This window comes from Bos indicus x Bos taurus, chromosome 20 (genome assembly GCF_003369695.1).
Source record: "Bos indicus x Bos taurus breed Angus x Brahman F1 hybrid chromosome 20, Bos_hybrid_MaternalHap_v2.0, whole genome shotgun sequence".
NCBI classification, from domain to species: domain Eukaryota; kingdom Metazoa; phylum Chordata; class Mammalia; order Artiodactyla; family Bovidae; genus Bos; species Bos indicus x Bos taurus.
The window spans coordinates 2,112,683-2,132,192 of record NC_040095.1 but is presented as its reverse complement, the minus strand read 5'-3'; the positions used below and the strand labels follow the sequence as shown (position 1 = coordinate 2,132,192).

Below are 19,510 nucleotides of genomic sequence, written 5' to 3'. Positions count from 1 at the left end.
CTGGTGGTCCAACAGTTAGGAATCTGCCTTCCAATGCAGGGGGCATAAGTTCAGTCCCTAGTTGGGGAACTAAGGTCCTACATGCTGCTAAGGTGCAGCCCCTCAAAAAAGGAAAATGAGCACAGCATCCTTTGTCTGATAATTGAGTGCAACGCTGAATGTGAAGTGCTCAGCACAGCCCTTGGTATAGAAAAGATGCTCAGCAAATCTTCACCGTCCGTTTGAGCAAAGGTGTCTCCTTCCTCAGATGATATAGATTCTTCTCTGAGCTCGGAGAACTTCCCACTTCCCTCTTTTTCTCATGAGCAACTTCCCACTTTTCTTTCTTGTGAGCATGGAGGACCATCTTGCTTCTCCTTTTCATTCTGTTAACTGTGCTCTGTCTTAAAAATTTCTGCTATGGATAGTCTACTTTGAACTTTCTTGAATCTACCTGTATAAACTCAGTTCCAGGGGAAAAGCAGTGCCTGGTTGAACCATCCAAGGGCCAAAGGATCAGTTTCCATGACAGTCTACTTCATGGAAGAACCACCAACATTGACAATAGATCTGGCTGGAATAATCCTCCCAGTGTGAGGCAGGCAAATCCCTTGGCCCAGAAATCAGGCTTAATTGGAAATTAAATTGCATCTCCATGCCAACTGCAGGAAGCTTATATCCACAGCTAATTTATCAAGGTGATGCCTTATCTCTGAGAAGCACGTGGGAATAGGCGGCTACATCAGCAAGGTTACAAGCTTGTATCTGATGAGATGAGCGTTCTTTAAAGTGAAGCTTGAACCCTTCTGGTTCTTCATTTTGGGATTCCTGCCCTTACTGGCTGCCTTCTCTTTGCCAGGCACCATGCCAGGACCTAGAGATGTCGATGCTGTGGGAACCTGCACTGAATGCTCACTGCTCTGAGCCAGGGGCAGAAAGATCCCCAAACCACAGCGCTTCACTTAGTTATCCAGAGGTGAGTGTTAAGGAAGGTAGAGAGCACTACAGATAACTTCATGGTTAAGAACCATTGTTTAACACCGATACTGGTAGTCCACAATGGTTAGGGTGACCAGACTCTTCACTAACACCTTTACACCCATTTATTCCATTTATACAATTCTCCAGGCAATGGTAGTAAATAAATACATGATTTCATTATCACCACTTTACTGATGAGGAAACAGGGACTGAGGAAGTACTTAACTTGCCTGAGGTCATTGTCACTCAGTTAATAGGTGGCAGAGTTGGGATTTATTTATTTAGGCTGCACCACACAGCACATGGGATCTTAGTTCCTTGACCAGGAATTGAACCTGAACCCCCTCCACTGGAAGCATGGACTCTTAGCCACTGGAACATCAGGGAAGTCCCTAGAGCTGGGGTTTAAACTAAGGTCACTTCTTAGTGAAGTCAATGCCTTTAGCCCCTTTGTTTTCCCCAACTATGAGGTTTTTAAAATGTCCACCTATAGAAGGGCTTCCTGGGTGGCTCAGAAGGTAAAGAAACTTCCTGCAATGCAGGAGACCTGGGTTTGATTCCTGGGTTGGGAAGATCCCCTGGAGAAGGGAATGGCAACTTGCTCTAGCAGTCTTGCCTGGAGAAACCATGGACAGAGGAACCTGGCACGCTATAGCCCATAGGGCACAACTGAGAGACTAACATAATAGGAGGGTTGCAAAATTAGTATCTAGGAGATGCATACCCTTCACCTTGGTTCACAAATTATTATCAATATTTTGTCATATTTGCACTCCTTCACTGTGTTTTTTTTTTTTTTTTTTTTTTGACTCATTTGAGGGTAGTTTCAGGGATATAAAACACAAGTCTGGTTTAGAAACCAGGTGGGGATGAGTGTGGCTGGAGGAGAAGGTGTTTGTGTTGGAGGAGATATGAGCAGGAAGTGGGGTGGGACCACAGGGTACGGGCTTTGAGCTCCAGGCCCGGAAGTTTGGGTATGCTCTAATATGAAGAGGACAGGCAATGTCATAATGCAATGAAGACATAACTTTTATTGAAGCTATTGGGAAGAATTAAAAAATTAAAGATGTGTATTCAGTGAATGATGTTTTACGGTCTGATTAAATATACATGCTTATTGAAGACAAAGCAGAGAATATAGTTCTTTTATCAAGAAGAACTTTAAAAAATAACCATGTATCTCAGCTAAAACCCAGGATTTCTGTTTGTGTCTTTTCTGTTGTACTTTTTCTGTCCATGTATCTATTCACAGATTGGAGTCTCATTGTACATAGAGTTTTGTAATCTGATTTTTCACCTGATATTATGTCAATAGCATTTCTGCTTGTTATTAAATAGTCCTCAAAATAATTTTTCAAAGGTTTAATATTATTGCACCAGATGGATGAATCAAAATTTATTTAGCCCACTATTTTTTGACAAGTTGAGATCATCTCCAATTTTTCACTATTGTAATGCAATACCCTTATGCACACCCCTGAATAAAAGTCTTTGTGTACATCTCTGATGATCTGCTTAGAGTAAAATTCCAGAAGTAGGGCTCCTGGGTTAAATGAACCATCTCTTTGTCAGCCCTGGTGTGGAGGAGACAGGAGGGGAGAATCGGGAAGAGATGCGGCCTGCCAGCTGCATCAAAGCAGTGAGACATGATGAGAGCTTGGACTCTGGGGACAGTGCTGAGAACGGAAAGCGTGACAGACAAGAGAACCACAGGGGGAAGATAATCAATGGGACTCAGGGAGCAAGATAACCGAAGGTGCAAATTGGAGATGTGAAAGTTGGACTATAAATAAGGCTGAGTGCAGAAGAATTGATGCTTTTAAACTGTGGTGTTGGAGAAGACTCTTGAGAGTCCCTTGGACTGCAAGGAGATCGAACCAGTCAATCCTAAAGGAAATCAGTCCTGAGTATTCATTGGAAGGACTGACGCCAATACTTTGGCCACCTGATGGAAAGAACTGACTCATTTAAAAGACTCTGATGCTGAGAAAGATTGAGGGCAGGAGGAGAAGGGGATGACAGAGGATGAAATGGTTGGATGGCATCACTGACTCAATGGACGTGAGCTTGGGCTAACTTGGGGAGATGGTGAAGGACAGGGAAGCCTGGCATGCTGCAGTCCATGGGGTCACAAAGAGTCGAACACAGATGAGCTACTGAACAAAAACACACTGGGGACATGTATGGAGAAACAGTGAAGTCAGGAGAGAGAGGTTTGCTTGGCTTTCACGAGTGTTGACTAGAGGCCACAGGAAGACATGCAAATAGAAAGACTTGTGATCTATCCTCCCTTCCTTTCTTCCTTTCTCCATTCCATTGAATTAGGATCACTGGCACCTTGCTAGGGAGAATAAATGTGGACAGAAAGATGGACTCGAGAAGACAGAACACAGAAGCAAAGGCTTTAATGGGTATGCAGGGCAGAGACTACCAGGAAAGGAAAGAAGACTCAGAGGCCTAGGTTCCAGGGCCAGCTTTGCTTCCCACTGCGTTGTCCCCTCCTGAGCATCTCTTCTGCCTGGTGGCCTGCTCAGTTTCTCTGGCCCAGGTGCTGGGAAAGCAGCTACAGCCAGGACAGCCCCTGCCCTTGTGGAGCTGGACTGTCAGTGGAAAAACCAGGCCAGAGACAAAGGAATAAACATGTGACGGAAATGCAGGAGTGCTGTTCAGGAAAATGAGACAGCCTCAGAGGTTAGAATGTGCCGTTGTGTGTAGAAGGAGATGAGGATCTCAGACAGGAAGGGATTTGAATGAAGTGCGGGAGAGAAGAAGAGGAAAGCTGGTGGAGTGTGTCCAGAGAGAGGGCAGAGTGACTGTCAGGACCCGGGGGCTAGGACCTGGTGTTTCAGCAAGAACAGCATGACCTGGTGGTGGGAGGAGAATGTCAGCAGAGTAGGAGGCCAGAAATGCAGGGACAGATCATGCAAAGGCCGTAGGGACTTCCCTGGTGGCCCAGTGGTTGAGAACCTGCCTTTTGATGCAGGGGACGAGGGCTCCATCTCTGGTCAGGCTCAAGTTGCTGGGCAACTGGGTCTACATCCCGCAGCTACGGAGCCTGTGAGCCGCAACGCAGACCCTGCCTGCTGCAGCTAAGGTCTGCTGCACTCAAATAAATAAATACAAATAAAGTCAACCCTTTATTAAAAAAAAAAGGCTATAGACCACAGAAGAAAGTCTGCATTTGACTCTGAACCTGGCAAGAAATCACTGGAGGCAGAGTTGCGAGGAAGCGGATTATGTATTCTAAAAATATGGGAATGGGTGAAGAGCGATGGTTGAACAGATAAAAAAAAAATTATGGTTAATCCCTACTCTAGAGTATTATTCAGCCTTAAAAAGGAATGGAATTCTGACACATTCTACATGGATAAACCTTGAAAACATTATTCTAAGTGAAATAAGCCAAGTGCAAAAGGGCAAATGCTGTGTGACCCCACTTACATGAGGGACTGACAATAACCACATTCATAGCGGAAGTGAAGTGGTGGCCAGGAGCTGGTGGAGGAGGGAAAGGGGCGTCATTGTTGGATGGAGACAGAGCTTCAGTGTGGGAAGACGGAAAGTTCTGTAACTACATGGTGATGACGGCTGTACAACAATGTGAAATGCAATCGATGCCACTGAATCGTACACCTCAAAATGGTAAATTTCATGCTACATATATTTATGACAATACAAAATGTGGGAAAGAATGCTATGTAAAGAATTGTCTGTGGGGCATATTAATTTCCTAGGGCTGCCTTAACAAAATACCACAGACTAGGCAGCTTAAACAATAGGAGTATTTTTCTTTGCGGCTCTGGATGCTGGAAGTCTGAGCCCAAGGTGCTGGCAGAGCTCGTTTCTGGCGAGGCTCTCTCCTCTGCTCGCAGAGGCCGCTGTGTTCTCACCGTGTCTGCACGTGGCCTTTTCGATGCGTGCGTGTCTCTCCTTGTAAGGACACTGGTCTCATCAGATCAGGGCCCCACCTCATTTAACCTGAAATACTTGTTTTAAGTCTTATCTCAAAATATACTAGGTCCCCTGGGTACTCACGAATTCCATTTTGAAAGTGTGTCTGTAAGCCCAGTTTGTAAGTTCAACAAAGTTACCCTAGGTATCCGACTAACACAACTGACTATATAGTACTTTTCCGTAATAGGTTTATAATGCTTTTCACGTCAATAATATTTAAAAAACGAACACAAAAAATAAAGAAAGCATTTTAAATCTTAAGTCGCTAAGTCGTGTCTAGCTTTTGTGACACCGTGGACTGTAGCCCGCCAGACTCCTCTGTCCATGGGATTTTCCAGACAAGACTACCGGAGTGGGTAGCCATTTCCTTCTCCAATCTCAAACTTGATGGTATAGCAACAGCTGGTGCTTCTTAGCAGTAGCCGCTCCATCACTGCTGGTTTTATACTTGCTTCTGAACATCCTGGGCTTGCAATAAAGATGCTGCATTACTGTGCTCTGCACAATATTGTAAAGGACACAGAAGCACCACCACTGGCACAGGACGCACACACGTGACAGTCGTGACACAGGAACTAACTTACACGATGGAACATGCGAACGCGCGTTCACGTCTCAGAAAGCTGGCAACTTGAAGGCTGCTATGCAGGGGACGCACTGTACAGCCTGAACGCAGTTAGGGCCTCGGCACGTGAACGGGGGCGGGGAGCACAAAAAAGTCCATGATGGAGGATGTCGGTGCTGAGGGCTTGGAGGCAGAGAGTGCTTCTTTGGTACTGCATGCGAGCTTCAGAGTCATAGCTCTGGCTTTGTCATCTTGGGTAAAGTAATCAGCCTCTCCCAGCCTCACGGTGGGAATAACTAAAGAAGGTAACTCATAATGCCAGGCTGGATTGACTGCAGGGATCCTTGTAAAACCTTAGCAGACAAATCGCACACAGTGAATGGACAGCAGCCGTTATTATTCCTCATATGGGCCCTGTTGGGTTTGGCAGGACAGGCTGCTGCTTTTCGACGGGTGAGGCCAGGACAGGGTTAATCAACGCAAGGACGGCAGGAGGGTGCTGCAGTCCAATATGCCTCATGGCTGTGGTTTAGGAGTATCCCAAGGCACAGCCGGTTCCCAGCTGATGTTTTCAGATAGCAAGCTGCAAGCCTGGGCTTGGCTTTGCCTGCCAAGCACAGATGGTTTGAAAAATGCCACCCCAACTGGCCCAGGGTTAATCAAAAGATTACAGAAAGAAAATTGGGTAGGCTAACCCCAGCCTCTCAGACACAAGCCTCTGAATCACAACTACCCTTCTGACTCCTGCTCCATTATCTGCCTCTGCTTCTGAAGCACCTCATTCCAGCAAGAAATGGAAACTGGCTGGGCTGGAATTACAATGGGAATGCTTGCTGGGTGGTATTTCTTCTCTTCCCCCTCTGTGCAATCTCAGCTATTGGGCTAGTTCTCCCATATTTTTTGTGGTTGGGCTGGGAAAGGGGAATCTGTGCATGAGGATTTGGGGTGTAGTTGGGGGGCAGTGAGTCACAGATCTCAGGGGAATTCTCCAGAGCTGTGCTGCTTGGGTCAGAATGGAGGCCTTGAAACCTGGGCCACCTCTTTGTTAAGCTGGGAAAGAACCAGTTTTGTCTTTATTACTTTCCTACACCAGATCTGAGTTTCAGAAATGAAGGGAGTGTCATGTAAGGAGTAAAACCGGAACTTGGAGGCAGACAGCCTGATTTCCAAGTCTGGCTGTGTTCCAAGCTGGCTGTGTGACCTGGAGCCAGACACTTCCACTCCTGAAGCCCAGAACTTCTCAGCCGTCAAGAGGGTTAGTGGGAGCTCTCCACCTCCTAGGGTTCTTGTGTGTATTAAATAAAACCGTGTGCAGTGCTCACAGCCATGTCAGGCATAGAGCAGATGCCATGCATAGTGTTACAAGGATTGCTGGGAAATCTTAAAAGTCTAAAACTGGAAGGGGCCTTTGAAACCAGCCACTCCCTCATTTTAGCGATGACGACACTGAGACCCAGAGAAGGGAAGGATCTGGAATCAAACCCAGGCCCAGCTCCCAGTCAGCTGCTCTTTGCAGCTCTAAGACCACGAAGTGGAACTCAATGGCTTTAGGAAGACAGGACCATGCTTAGCATTACATTCATGGCCCTCCTGCCATCATCCCAACAGGAAGAAGGCTTTCTCGTGGAGCGTACAGGGATGGGGCTGACGGTGGTCATAAACATCTTCACTGGTGTCTCTTCCTGGAGTGCTGGCTTCCATTGCATCCAGCTGGCCTGGGGAGCCTGTGTGACCTCCCCTCTGTGCATCTGGCCAGCCACCATGGCCAGGCAGCAAGGGCAATCCCACAGAGCATGCAAGAACCGGGTTGAAGGGGTGGCCAGGCCCTTGGTCTTGCTTGCACTGACCCTTCACCTCATCAAGGTCACTGTGGCTGGTGACTTCTATCAACTTCCTGCACAGAAATTCAGAACAGGAAGATGGGGCATGGGAGGCCTCCACACTAGCCTAATAAAGCCCAGGCCTCAGAAAAGGACTCCAGTCACACTTTCCTGAGTGTTGCTGGGCAGGGAAAGCAGTCAGTCATCATTTATTCAACATCCATCCACAGCTCAAGGCATCACCTAAGGCCCATGCGGCGACTGTGCCTGCTCTCAGAGGGGCAAGGGAATGGTCAATACAAACATAAAACCACTGAATAAAAAGGATAATTTCAGCTGTGGACAAATCCTTGTTTACAAAGATGTAATTGAGAGTGGCTGAGGGTGGAGGTGGCAACTTTGGAGGAGCAGCGCACCTAGAGAAGAGCCGGAAGAAGCCTTGACTCAGGGCTTGTTTCTTTGGCCTCTCCCTCCTTCCTGCCAGCTACAAGTCCAAGGTCTAACCCCAGGAAAGGAAGAGAAGGGTGGGAATGTGCCTTTCCCTGGGCAGCTGTTCTGTGCTTGGTGCCAGGTGTGCCACAGGCACCCTCTCCTCGTAGCCCCACGAGGAGGGAGAGACTGGCCCCATTTTTCACGGGAGGACACAGACTCAAGGTGGGACGTGGCTTGCCCTGGGCTGCCCTGCCAGGCAGAGGCAGGATTCGAAGCCAGGGCTGCCTGGCTCCAGAGCTGTGCGTCCCCAGCGTCTTCCAGCCTTCTGTGGCTGCTTCACCCAACCACATCTGTTCTCACGAATCAACAGTTCTCTGGGACGTGGGACTTACAGTCTGGTGAGAGAGGTAATCCAGCGAAGATTCTGCCACCTGAGCAGAATGGGGAAAGTGAGGGTCACACTGGCGTGGCCAGGGAGCTCCGAACCTCCCAACACTGAGTAAGACCTGATTTGAGCCACTGTGTCTTCATGTTGCAGCCCTCACACCTGCCAGAGGGGCCCACTTCCAGCTACTTTTAATTTGAAACAAACTAGGTGCTCCCCCGTGGTCTTAAAGTTAACAGGATGTCTGTGCAGCAGGGCTGGGATAAGCAGCCTTGAACAAATCCTTCCTGCCTGGTATCGGTGTCATGTGGAACAGAGGCCTGGGGGCCCAGAGAGGGACAGCCTGGGCAGGGGGAGGAGGTCCCACCCTCCTCTCTCCTCTGCTGTGGGACTAAGGGGACCCCAGAGTCCCAATCCCTGAGGAGAGCACCTGGCCAGCAAAATGAATCAGGGAGTGATGGGTCTGCCACAGAGGGACAAGGGTTAAGAGACCTGGAGGCTGGGATGAGGGCTACTGAACAGGTGAGAGCCAAAGCAAGCAACTGCCCACCCTGGCAGGCTCTGGCTTGGGACTGAGGAGGCAGGAATGGACCAGAATGATGGAACTTTCTGCTGATGGCAAGGTACAAACGCTCAGAGGTTGCCAGTTGCAACCAGGGAAGAGGTTGTGTTCACACGGACTCAGTGCTTACCTGCATGGCTGGGACAGCAGACTAGCTCGGACCGGGGATGGTGGGGACCTTAATTTTCCCAGCAAAGATGGGTGCACACAAGTTGAGCTTCTCAGGAGGCAGGTGGTGTCCTCCTTTTGACAGAGGGCACTGTCACATCTCACAGGTTGCAAGATCCCCAGAGTCAAGGTCATTGCTTTCCTAGATAATTCTAGTAAAGAGTCGATGTTTCTATTCTAGTCTGCCTGATGACATAAAACTTGTGTATTTCTCCACTGGCATGACCATGTTTCATACTTGCCCTCTAAGAATGGAGAGCAGTGAGGGAGGGTCCCTCGTGGGTGCAGAGTTGGCCCACCATTCAGTAGGTGCCCAGACCCCAGAGATGATAGCGAGGCCAGGTGGGCACACATGCATCTGTCTCGTTGACCTTGGAGTGTGGGGGTGTTCCCTTTACCCATCAGTGTTCCTTAATCCAGGCCATGCCACATTATGGAATTTGTCCCAACTCCTTGCAAGACAGATGGCTGCCCTGAATTGATTCAGCAGGTACAATCATTTCTGACAAACACACCTACAAAATTAACGAGAAGCTGGGGGAACTTTCCTGGTCACAAGGTGGGGAGCGTGCCTGCAGGGGCATCTTCCTCAGCCCCGGGGACAGGGAAGCACCTGGTCTTGACTCCACTAGAACCCGATCTAATTCCAGCCCTGCTACTCATCGCCAGCTAGGCCACCTGGCTTAGCTAAAGGTCAGTCTCCTTAAATTGTAAAAATGGTTTGAAGTGATTGCAATGCCTACTTCCAGGGTCAGGAGGGACTTGCTCTCAACTCCCTACAAGTGCAGAGTCGCCCCCTTCCCTGCAAGCTGCCAGCCTGTGACTTGTATTATCCTTGTTAAATGAGAAAACAGCCTTTCGTGGTTGATATCGCTATCATCTCCAATGAACAAGGAGGAACTTTGGTTTGGGGAGGTTTTGCAACTCACCCAAATTCACACAGCTGGTGGACCGCAGGGTTGGGACTCCAGCCCAGCCTGCCCGAGGGCAGAGTCCTCCCCAGGTTCAAGGTCAGTTTCTTGAGGCCCATGAACAGCAGTGAAGAGATGGCAAGAGGCACAGCTTGTCTCCAGTGGGTCTGAAGCTGAGCTCCTGCGGTGCAGAGAGAAGTGACCTGGGCCAGGGCAGGAGGGGGAGTTGGGGCTCCAGGTCAAAGTCCTTGAGATAAATCTTACAAGATCAGTACCGGCCCGCTTTTGACCCCGCAGCCACATGGGTGGTCAGGACAACTGAAGCTCTCCCGGATTGGACTCCTACCTCCTGCTTTGCTTTGCCATGTGCGCCTGGGGCGACAAATGGGTTTACAAAATGCAGAAGGAAATGGGCTTAAACCTCCCCAGCCGGAGGGGAGCCTGCACGACCTCTAGCTTCTGCCTCCGAGTCCTGGAGTCTCTGAGCTAGACCTGCGGGGCCGGCTGCACAGGAAGAGGAGGACGCAGGTCCCCCCGAGGCTGGAGCTATGGGACTCCCAGCAGGGAGCTGGGCTTCTGCTAAGATCTTCCTTAGAGCAGGGGAGGGCCTGGCTCTGGGAGGCACACTCGTGGCTCCTGATCAGGGAGTCAGGTGTAAGAAATGTCAGTTTCAGCCCTGGGTGGGCCACAGGAGAGAAAGCTCAGGAGAAGGGAAGCAGCAGAAGTTGCTCTCAGAGTCTGTGCCAGGGGCTCAAGAAACAAGCAGGAAGTGAGACATCCCTGCTGTCAGATGCTCGCAGCCCTGAGAGTACCAGTTAACCACTGCGGGAGCACCATGGAACATTTCCGGGAGATCCATTGCGCAGGAAGCTTTAGGCAGACAATCTTGTGTAATCTTATAAGGAGGACACTTATGATTCCACTTCACAGAGTAGGTAACTGAGGCCAGAGAGAACACGAGGCTCCCCAGCAGAAAGCCCAAGATGTACTAGTCTGGCATCAAATTGCCTTTTCCTCTGCATAATCGGCTTTCAAACTTTTTTTTTTAAGTTAGACACTTGCTGTTAAATATCAATAAAATGCAGTAAGTAAAGCAAATCAAAGTAGAGCCGGAGGGGCAGGAGTGAAGTTGCCAGACACTTGCCCATCCCCACGACTCACACACGACCGCCCCTCTGTTGACAACTGAAAAGCCCTTCCCAAGACACAAAGAAGCTCAGGCAAGGTTCTCAATGATTTGTCTGGCTGGAGGCTTACCCTCTGGCCATAGACTGAGCACCTCTGGGACAGAGGTGTGCACGGTGCTTCCTAGAAACTCAAGCTACTCCAGGTATCACCTCAGGGTGCCGCGTAGCGCTGCTCACTCATTTAGCCCTACTGGTGGTGCACTCACTCTGGGCCGGGCCCTGGATGCCTAACTGGCCACAGTGGTGGGTAAAAATGCACCTGGCCCCTGCCCTCATAGAGCTTAAATGAGGAAGACAGCCTTTAGCTGATGTGTTCCTAAAAGAAAAGACAGATCACATATCGTGATCAAAGCTGTGAAGGAAAAGATCGATGTCAAGGAGGAGGACCTGATCTGTTCACATCTGGAGATCTAGCCATGAGAAATCTAGGCCACCAGCCACTGAGACCACTGGGACTGGGGAGGGCTGACATCAGAGGGAGGTGACATGGGCATTCGTGGGCCCTCCCTGTTCCCCAGTTATTCCCAAGGCAGGCAGAAACGGTAAGCTGCTCCCAGGACCAGCTGGAGGTCCCTGGGAGTCTTACATTCCTCAGTTGCAAAAGGAGTAGAGAGAAATTCTTCTAAAGGTTGGATTATCACAAATCTAGGGCTCAGTGTGATGAATAAGTGAAATCACAATGAAAATCAGAAATCACGATGCAAATGTCACATGTCCACATAGGCTCTACTCTAAATTCACCTAGGGCTGGTCTATACATTAAAAAGACCTTTCTCCACTCCCCTGCTCTAGGCTTGGCTTTCTTGGTTGTTTATTTTAAAAATATTTACCGAACACCTGGGGTGGGCAGAACGCTGGTTTCCCAGCATGTGCCTGGCACAGAGCCAGGGCTGTGTAACCACTCAGGGCTCTCTGTGGAGCCAGGAGCAGCATGCCGCCCCGGTGCCTGCAGTGTCACCTCACACATGGGTCTGCAGAAACTCGGCACGAAGCAGGTCCAGGGAAGTCCAGGCGGCCACTCGGTCCCCAGCGCTGGTCCCACGAGCCCTTTCTGTGTCACACAGATCTCAGTCTCTGGAATTCTGAGTGGAGAGAGGGGGCCATCCTGACCCACCGGCTGGCTGCTCTGCAGAGACTGAGGCTTCAATGAGCTCCCACTGCCAGCGCCAACCTCATTCTGCTGCCCAGCCCCAGTGTGCCTTCTGGACTCGGTTGAGATGCTGCCTTTAGAGGAGCTCTTCACCTGCCCGGGCGTCTGTTCTCTGATGCCTTCCTCCGTCTCAGCACCAGCGTGACGTCCCCATGGTGTCTGCATCTTGTGTCTTTGGTCTGTGTTCCTACCAGTGTGCACGTTTCTTGACAAAGGGCCTGAGCCTTATTCATCCATGTGTCCAGTGTCTTATGAGTGTGGCACAGAACAGGTCTCAATAAATGTTAAATGAATGATTATAGGTAAATATGCAGATGAAAGTATCTTCATGCTCATTTATTCAAATAGCCATCCACCCTCTGTCTTCTATACACACCCTTTTGCACACCCTCTCTCTCCCTGACTGGCCTCACCTGCTCACACTCACCCCTGCTTGCTGCGTTAAGTCCTTCTGAGATCTCTCCCTGCTCTGATGCTGCCTGGAGTGTACAGCCCCGCCTGAAGTCAGATACATGAAAGAATTTGGAAGCCTGGATGGTCTGGGTCCCCTCTGCAGACCCATGACCATCTCAGTCCTTGGCGGCTCCTTCACGTGGGGTCACTGCATCATGCCCCGTAAAGCGAGCCTGTGTCTCAGCTTCCCTGGATCCTTGCAACAAGGCTGGGAGGTAGACGGGTTAGGTTCATTTTACAGATAAGGAAACTGAGGCTCAGAGAGGCTGTGACTTGCGTAAGGAACAAAGCTGGAGTTGAGACCTAGGTTGCCTAAGTCCAGGCCAAAGCTCTTTCCATCGTGTTCTGGGAAGCAGAGACTGGGATAGGATGCCGCTCGCCACCCGTTACCCGCGAGAGCCAGAATCGCCGGCGTGAGAAGAAAGCACTCCATTCGTGTCAGAGGACTGAGTGGGGCCGCTCTGTGCGATCCTCTGAGCCCTTTGCTCTCTCCCCTCACCCCAGTCCACCCTGCCTGGAGCCCCTGGGAATTCTGCTTGGCAGCTGACTCTCAGTTTTGAGTTTTCATTTCACCTGGGGTTCCAGGAGGGGCAGTAACCTGTTTCACAAGTGCAGTGGGGGACAGAACAGGAGCGGCGAAAGGAGCGGAGAAAAGAAATAAGCAGAACCTCACCACCCTTCCTTCTATACCCACCTTACCATGTCAGCAGGCTAGACCTGCCGGGCAGCCTTGACCCAGGTCATCAGAGAGGCTCATACACAGCCTTTATCATCTCTCACTGTCATTTTCAAAACCCCCATCAAGGGCTTGTGGGCCTCGCTCCTTCTCCAAATACCCTGTCCGCTGCTTCCCCCAAGACTCTTTCCCCCTGAACGAAGGGCATGAATATTTAAAGACGTTTTTTCAGCCAGTGCAGTCACATCATGCTGCTGCTCTCTCTTCAAATTTTATCTCCAGAAAGTTTGCCAGAGTGTCTCTGAGTGCCTCACACTCCCTGGTACAGAGTGCGATGAGGGGCCCCAGACACAGAGATGGCCCAGAGACGTTAGCCACCCCTCTGTGTCCTGAGGCTGAATGGCACACAAGGAGCCCTGATTCTGGTCCACAAGTACCCTTCGTGGGCTACCTGGGCAGTCAAACCTGAAGACTCCCTGCCACCCCAGTTCTTGGGGCATGGGCTTACGTAGGAGACACAGAAGGAAAAGGGATCCCAAACCGCAAAGAAATGATGAACAAAACCCCAGAAACACGAGACCCTGGAACCCAAGAGGAGAAAGCTCTCAGCACACCAGACCCAGAGCTAATATAGATCCTGTATTCACCAGTGCACCATGGATTCCAGCCTCGAAGCCACTCCTGCTGGCTCCCTCCAGCGTCTCTGATCTGCAGAATTACTCACAGCCCACCGCATCAAATCTCTCTTTTATCAACAAGACACAACACTCCTCTGTGGATAACTTCTTGAAACTCTAGTCATTCTAAGCCGTTTCCAGTGCTCTGGGAAGGGTCCTGTCCCTCTGCCCGCCTGTAACCAATCAGCCACACACCACCAAATCCATTTCCAAAGTTCCGGGCAATTACAGCCGCTGAGCTCCCTGGCCTGGTGCCCGCCTGCTCAGAGCCAGGACCCAGGTTGTCAGCAACCCCGAAACCCAGCCACCAGTTTCTCCTCCAGCTTCCTCGGAGACCCAGGTGGACCGAAATGCCACGCTTACTGCACCGAGGCACTCGGACCGGCCAGACCACACCAAGATAGAAAACGCGGGTCAAGGCCAGGCTCCCTACCTTTGCTGAGGGTCCCCGTGATGAGCTTAAAGATGGTCTGGGCAAATTTCACGAACCCAAGCTTGCATCTTTTGGAGCAGCCGCTCATGGTGGCAGAGGAAAGGCAGGTTGTGTTGTCAGCGCCCAGAAGGGAGGCACCCACCTTGCGTGCCCTGGAACTTGGAGCCTGCCTGCTCGGATCCTGAGAGATGGATGCACCCCAGAGGCTCCAGGAACAGCACAGCTGCCTCTGCAGTGAGTCCGGCTTCTGCATCCAGAGAGCCCACAGGGCACGGTGTCTGTTCCCTTCCTTCCTCCCGCCAAGCCCCTCCCGCTGTCCCCCCAAGTCCTCGACACGGGAGGACCTCCAGATGCCAGGCTGGGCCAGCACCGGCAGGGCAGAGGGCGCTGCGAGGGGATGGAGGAGGAGAGGGAAGCTGAGCAGAGCAGGGAGGGAGGAGCTGGAGCTCTCCCAGGCTTTGCTGACTGTCTTTCTTACATGGCAGTGGTAATGTAGCAATTAATACCCAAGTCAGAAGGGAGGGGACTGCTACGCAAAAACGCTCCACTCCACAGCCTCCCGGCTCGCTCTCCCGCTCTTTCCTTCCTGGTTAATCTAATAGATCAATTCTCTGAGCTGTGCCTGATTGGGACCTGGGAAGACTCCCCCCACAGCGGGAGATCGCTGCTTAGCGCTCAGTGGAAAGTTTGCAGGCAGCCTCCGAGTGGCCTGGTTTGCATCACGGAGAAGTCGGGCCAAGTGGGGAGCCCCATGGGAGCTGGGCTGTGTGGCTCCCTGGTGCCAGCAGCAGGGGCTGCCAGCCTCCGCAACTCGGAAAGTCATGCCCTTGCTGCCTCCTGGCTCCAGGTGCCTTTTCACCGACACCCCCAACACACGCCCACCCAAAGTCTGCGGTTCAGCTCCAGCTCCCACCCCTGCAGAGCAGGTAAGAGTCTCCTCTCTCATCAGGGCAGCAGAGGAGTGCAAATAGGGCTTTTCTGGATGAAGAAAGTATTCCTCAGAGATGCATAGAGGAATGGCTGAAATTCAAACAATTTGACTACAGTACAATACTCTTAGAAGTAAAACTGCAAGGTAGTCGGCAAATGCGAACTCCAACTATGGCTTAACAAAAAGTCTGGCTGCCGTTCAGTACCATAGACTGTGTGAATTGGACAGAACATAAGGGAACATCTCATCCCACGCTCTAGACATGGCATGAACCTTCCCCATGACACCCCCCCACTTTACTTTCCTTGGTTATTTAAAGGGTTCCCAGGCACCCCACTCCAGTACTCTTGCCTGGAAAACTCCATGGATGGAGGAGCCTGGAAGGCTGAAGTCCATGGGGTCGCTGAGGGTCGGATACGACTGAACGACTTCACTTTCACTTTTCCCTTTCATGAATTGGAGAAGGAAATGGCAACCCACTCCAGTGTTCTTGCCTGGAGAATCCCAGGGACGGGGCAGCCTGGTGGGCTGCCGTCTATGGGGTCACACAGAGTCGGACACAACTGAAGTGACTTAGCAGCAGCATGGGCCACCACCATGGGTACCACCCATCAATGCACTGTGGTTTCATTTGAATAGCAGATACAAAATCTACCTAGAGTTGAACTAAGCCACGCCTTGAGAATGTCTTTCTCTTCCTCGCCATCAGCTTGACTATTATCTGCTTCTCTGGGATGTTTGAGAGAACTAGATTGCTTAAGAGCCAGAGAAGGGAGAACACCCATTGATAAAACGCCATATATGCCAGAACTCAAGCTCCATCTTCTGTGAGTCATGGGAAAGTGAATCTTGAAATGAACCTCAGCCCTCAGCGAAGTCACCAACAAATTCCAGAGACAGGCCAGTAGCACAGAGCCTTTCTCCAAACCCAAGTGCCCCTCACTCCTGACTTGCTGGGACAATGTGAATCACACGCATTGCAGGAAAGAGCCTTGGTGGAAAATAGCCCCTGCATTGGATGTCACAGAGCAGGGGTTCCCAGCCCCCAGGCTTAGACAGGACCCAGCCTGCACAGCAGGAGGCAAGCGGTGGGCAAGCAAGCAGAGCTTCGTATGTATTTACAGCCACTCCCCATTGCTGGCATTACTGCCTAAGCTCCACCCCCTGTCAGATCAGCTGTAGCATTAGATTCTCACGGAAACATGAACCCTCCTATGAACTGTGTGCATGAGGGATCTTGGTTGCACGGTCGTTTGGAGAATCCAATGCCTGATGATCTGGGGTGGAGCTGAGGCGGTGATGCTAGCGCTGGGGAGTGGCTGCCACCGTCTCCCATCACCCCCAGGAAAACAAGCTCAGGGCTCTCACTGATTCTGCACTATGGTGAGTTGCATAATTATTTCACTATATATCATATTATGATAGTAATTGATATGAAGTTCACAATAAATATAATGCACTTGAATCATCTGGAAACCACTCCCCCTGACCCTCAGTTCAGTTCAGTCGCTCAGTCGTGTCCGACTCTTTGTGACCCCATGAATCGCAGCACGCCAGGCCTCCCTGTCCATCACCATCTCCCAGAGTTCACTCAAACTCACGTCCATTGAGTCAGTGATGCCATCCAGCCATCTCATCCTCTGTCATCCCCTTCTCCTCCTGCCCCCAATCCCTCCCAACATCAGAGTCTTTTCCAATGAGTCAACTCTTCGCATGAGCCAAAGAATTGGAGTTTCAGCTTTAGCATCATTCGTTCCAAAGAACACCTAGGGCTGATCTCCTTTAGAATGGACTGGTTGGATCTCCTTGCAGTCCAAGGGACTCTCAAGAGTCTTCTCCAACACTACAGTTCAAAAGCATCAATTCTTCGGTGCTCAGCCTTCACAGTCCAACTCTCACATCCATACATGACCACTGGAAAAACCATAGCCTTGACTAGACGGACCTTTGTTGGCAAAGTAATGTCTCTGCTTTTCAATATGCTATCTAGATTGGTCATAACTTTTCTTCCAAAGAGTAAGCGTCTTTTAATTTCATGGCTGCAGTCACCATCTGCAGTGATTTTGGAGCCCCCCCAAAATAAAGTCTGACACTGTTTCCCTGACCCTCGGCCTATGGAAAAATTGCCTTCCATGAAACTGGTCCCTGGTGCCAAAAAGGTTGGGGACCACTTGTCATAGACCTTGAAACTGCCTTGTTATTCACTCTGTGTCTTAAAGTGAGGAAGGTCCCAACTAGAATGCGTACGGTATCTGGAGATGTTAATGGCACTTAGTTTTTTGTACACTTGCTCACATATCCAGGACTTAGCAATCTCAGAGTCTGTGGTGTGGAGCTGAGCAGCCAGGATGCAGAAAGCACTGAGGGCCCAGGATGCAGGAAACACTAACCCAGGCGCACCACGCACACACAGCTGGTGCCCTTCTGGGCCTAACAGCGGAGCAGATTCATCATGAGATGTGGAGCCCTCGTCAAGAACCATTCATCCAAGGAATCTGGCTCATTTTGCAGAGTCTTCGATCAGATGGAGACGCAGGGCAGGTTAGTGTGGAAAAGAAGGAGAGAAGAGCTGGGGGTGGAACAGCACCTACTAGGCAAGGAGCTGGCTGAGGGCAGCACCACCTGGGCACCAAAGAAAAGTTAGAGAAAGATTAGAGGAGCATATGGCACCCATCTGATTGCTTTGCCGAGGAGAGTACTGGCCTCTGGATGGAGAATTCACTTCAGAGGACAGGGAACACTCAGCTACGCCCAGCTGTTTCTCTCTTCCATCCCACAGAAGGTGAGGACATTGAAAACTGAGAAGACAAAAAAAAAAAAAAATCAACCAACCAACCATTAAAAAATAAAGCTGGTGACTTTAATGACATCAGCTGACCCTGAACTTGATCTTTCAGCTGGAAACCTGGCCAGGAATCCTGCTGGAGCAGGGACTCCTGAAAGGCTGTCAGCAGCATCTAACTTACAATGACATGAAACGTTGCTTCAGCTCGGGAATCTGGAACTCCAACCTCTGAACACACAGGAGGAAAGAAGCAACCGTACTTGTTGTTTGAAGAATCAGGACAATCTTATAAACAAGTACCTCATGAGTCCTCCAAGAAAGACAGGTGATGGTTAAGTCGGTGGGTCTTTGCACCAGGTATTTAATCACTCACCTGCTCATTCCACACCTGTATATACTGAAAACATGCTATTACCATGGCCTCAATCCAGGCGCTGAGTATACAGCGGTGGGCAAGACACACCAAGTCCTGGGCCCACTAAGTACCCATTCGCGTGGTGGGAGGACGAACACGGTCAGCCATCGTGTGTACATATAAGACAGTGCTTCAAAGAAAAAGAAAGCTCCTACTTTACGGTGTCATCAAGGAAGCTTTCTCTCTATTAAAATGACGTTTAAAAAGAGATTCCAAACCAGATGTAAAGCTCCCTGGGGTAATAACCAACCATTAGGGCTGAGGAACAGCAAGTGCAAAGGACAAAGACAGACATGAGATTCTAAGGTCGGCAATTCAGCAATTATCAAGCAAGCCAATGAGCCTCAGTTTTTCCTTCTGTAAAATGGGAAGAATAAGTCTTGCCTCCAAAGGTTTGGGGGAGATTTACATGAAAATCAATGTGATTAATTTAGCTTCTGGCATAATAAACCCCTTTGTTAGGGGCAAAGTTCCTTATTGAAGCTCCGACTGCTGCCATTCTTGTTGGTGGGGCCGCCACTCCTGCCCTGTTCCCTAGAGCAACTCCTCACTCTGTAGGCGAAGCTTCATGCTCACTGGGAATCATGGAGCCAGGCGCCGATGCTTAATCTCCCCTAGTAGTAGCTCAGACACTAAGCATTTCAGATCCTCCTCTGAACACAGCAAGGCATCAAGTATCTGACTCCTCAATCTTAGATAAATGACTCAGGCCCAGAGAAGGTCAGCAGCATCTAAAACACCACACAGCAAAATCCCCAGGAAAATGGGCAAGGTGTTTGGTGTGCCAAGCACATCCCCAGCCGAGGAAGGCAGGTTGTGCCCATATTGAACTCATGATGGGAGAGTACAGAGAGGATCCTTCTCTGCTCAAAACACACGCTATTCTGCAAACAAGGAGCAGAAGAGGCCACACAGAATTCAGATGGCATCAGGGAAATTAAACCATCAGCAGGCTTATAATTAGTCAGCCTCCCCCTACAGATGTGCCTTAGCCAAAGGAACTCAGGAAGGTAGTTATCTCTCCACCTGAGATTGTTTATGGGGAT

General features: G+C 50.1%; 1 protein-coding gene across 1 annotated transcript in view; it reads right to left on the bottom strand.

Moving 5' to 3' along the window:
• KCNIP1 (potassium voltage-gated channel interacting protein 1) overlaps window positions 1-14,725 on the bottom strand; it is a 407,173-nt gene extending 392,448 nt beyond the window's left edge. The window contains exon 1 of the mRNA XM_027520005.1: window positions 14,334-14,725. Within this exon, the coding sequence (XP_027375806.1) occupies window positions 14,334-14,586 (253 nt within the window). The 5' untranslated portion in view covers window positions 14,587-14,725. The remainder of the gene's footprint in view (window positions 1-14,333) is intronic.
• Window positions 14,726-19,510: the final 4,785 nt, after the last annotated feature.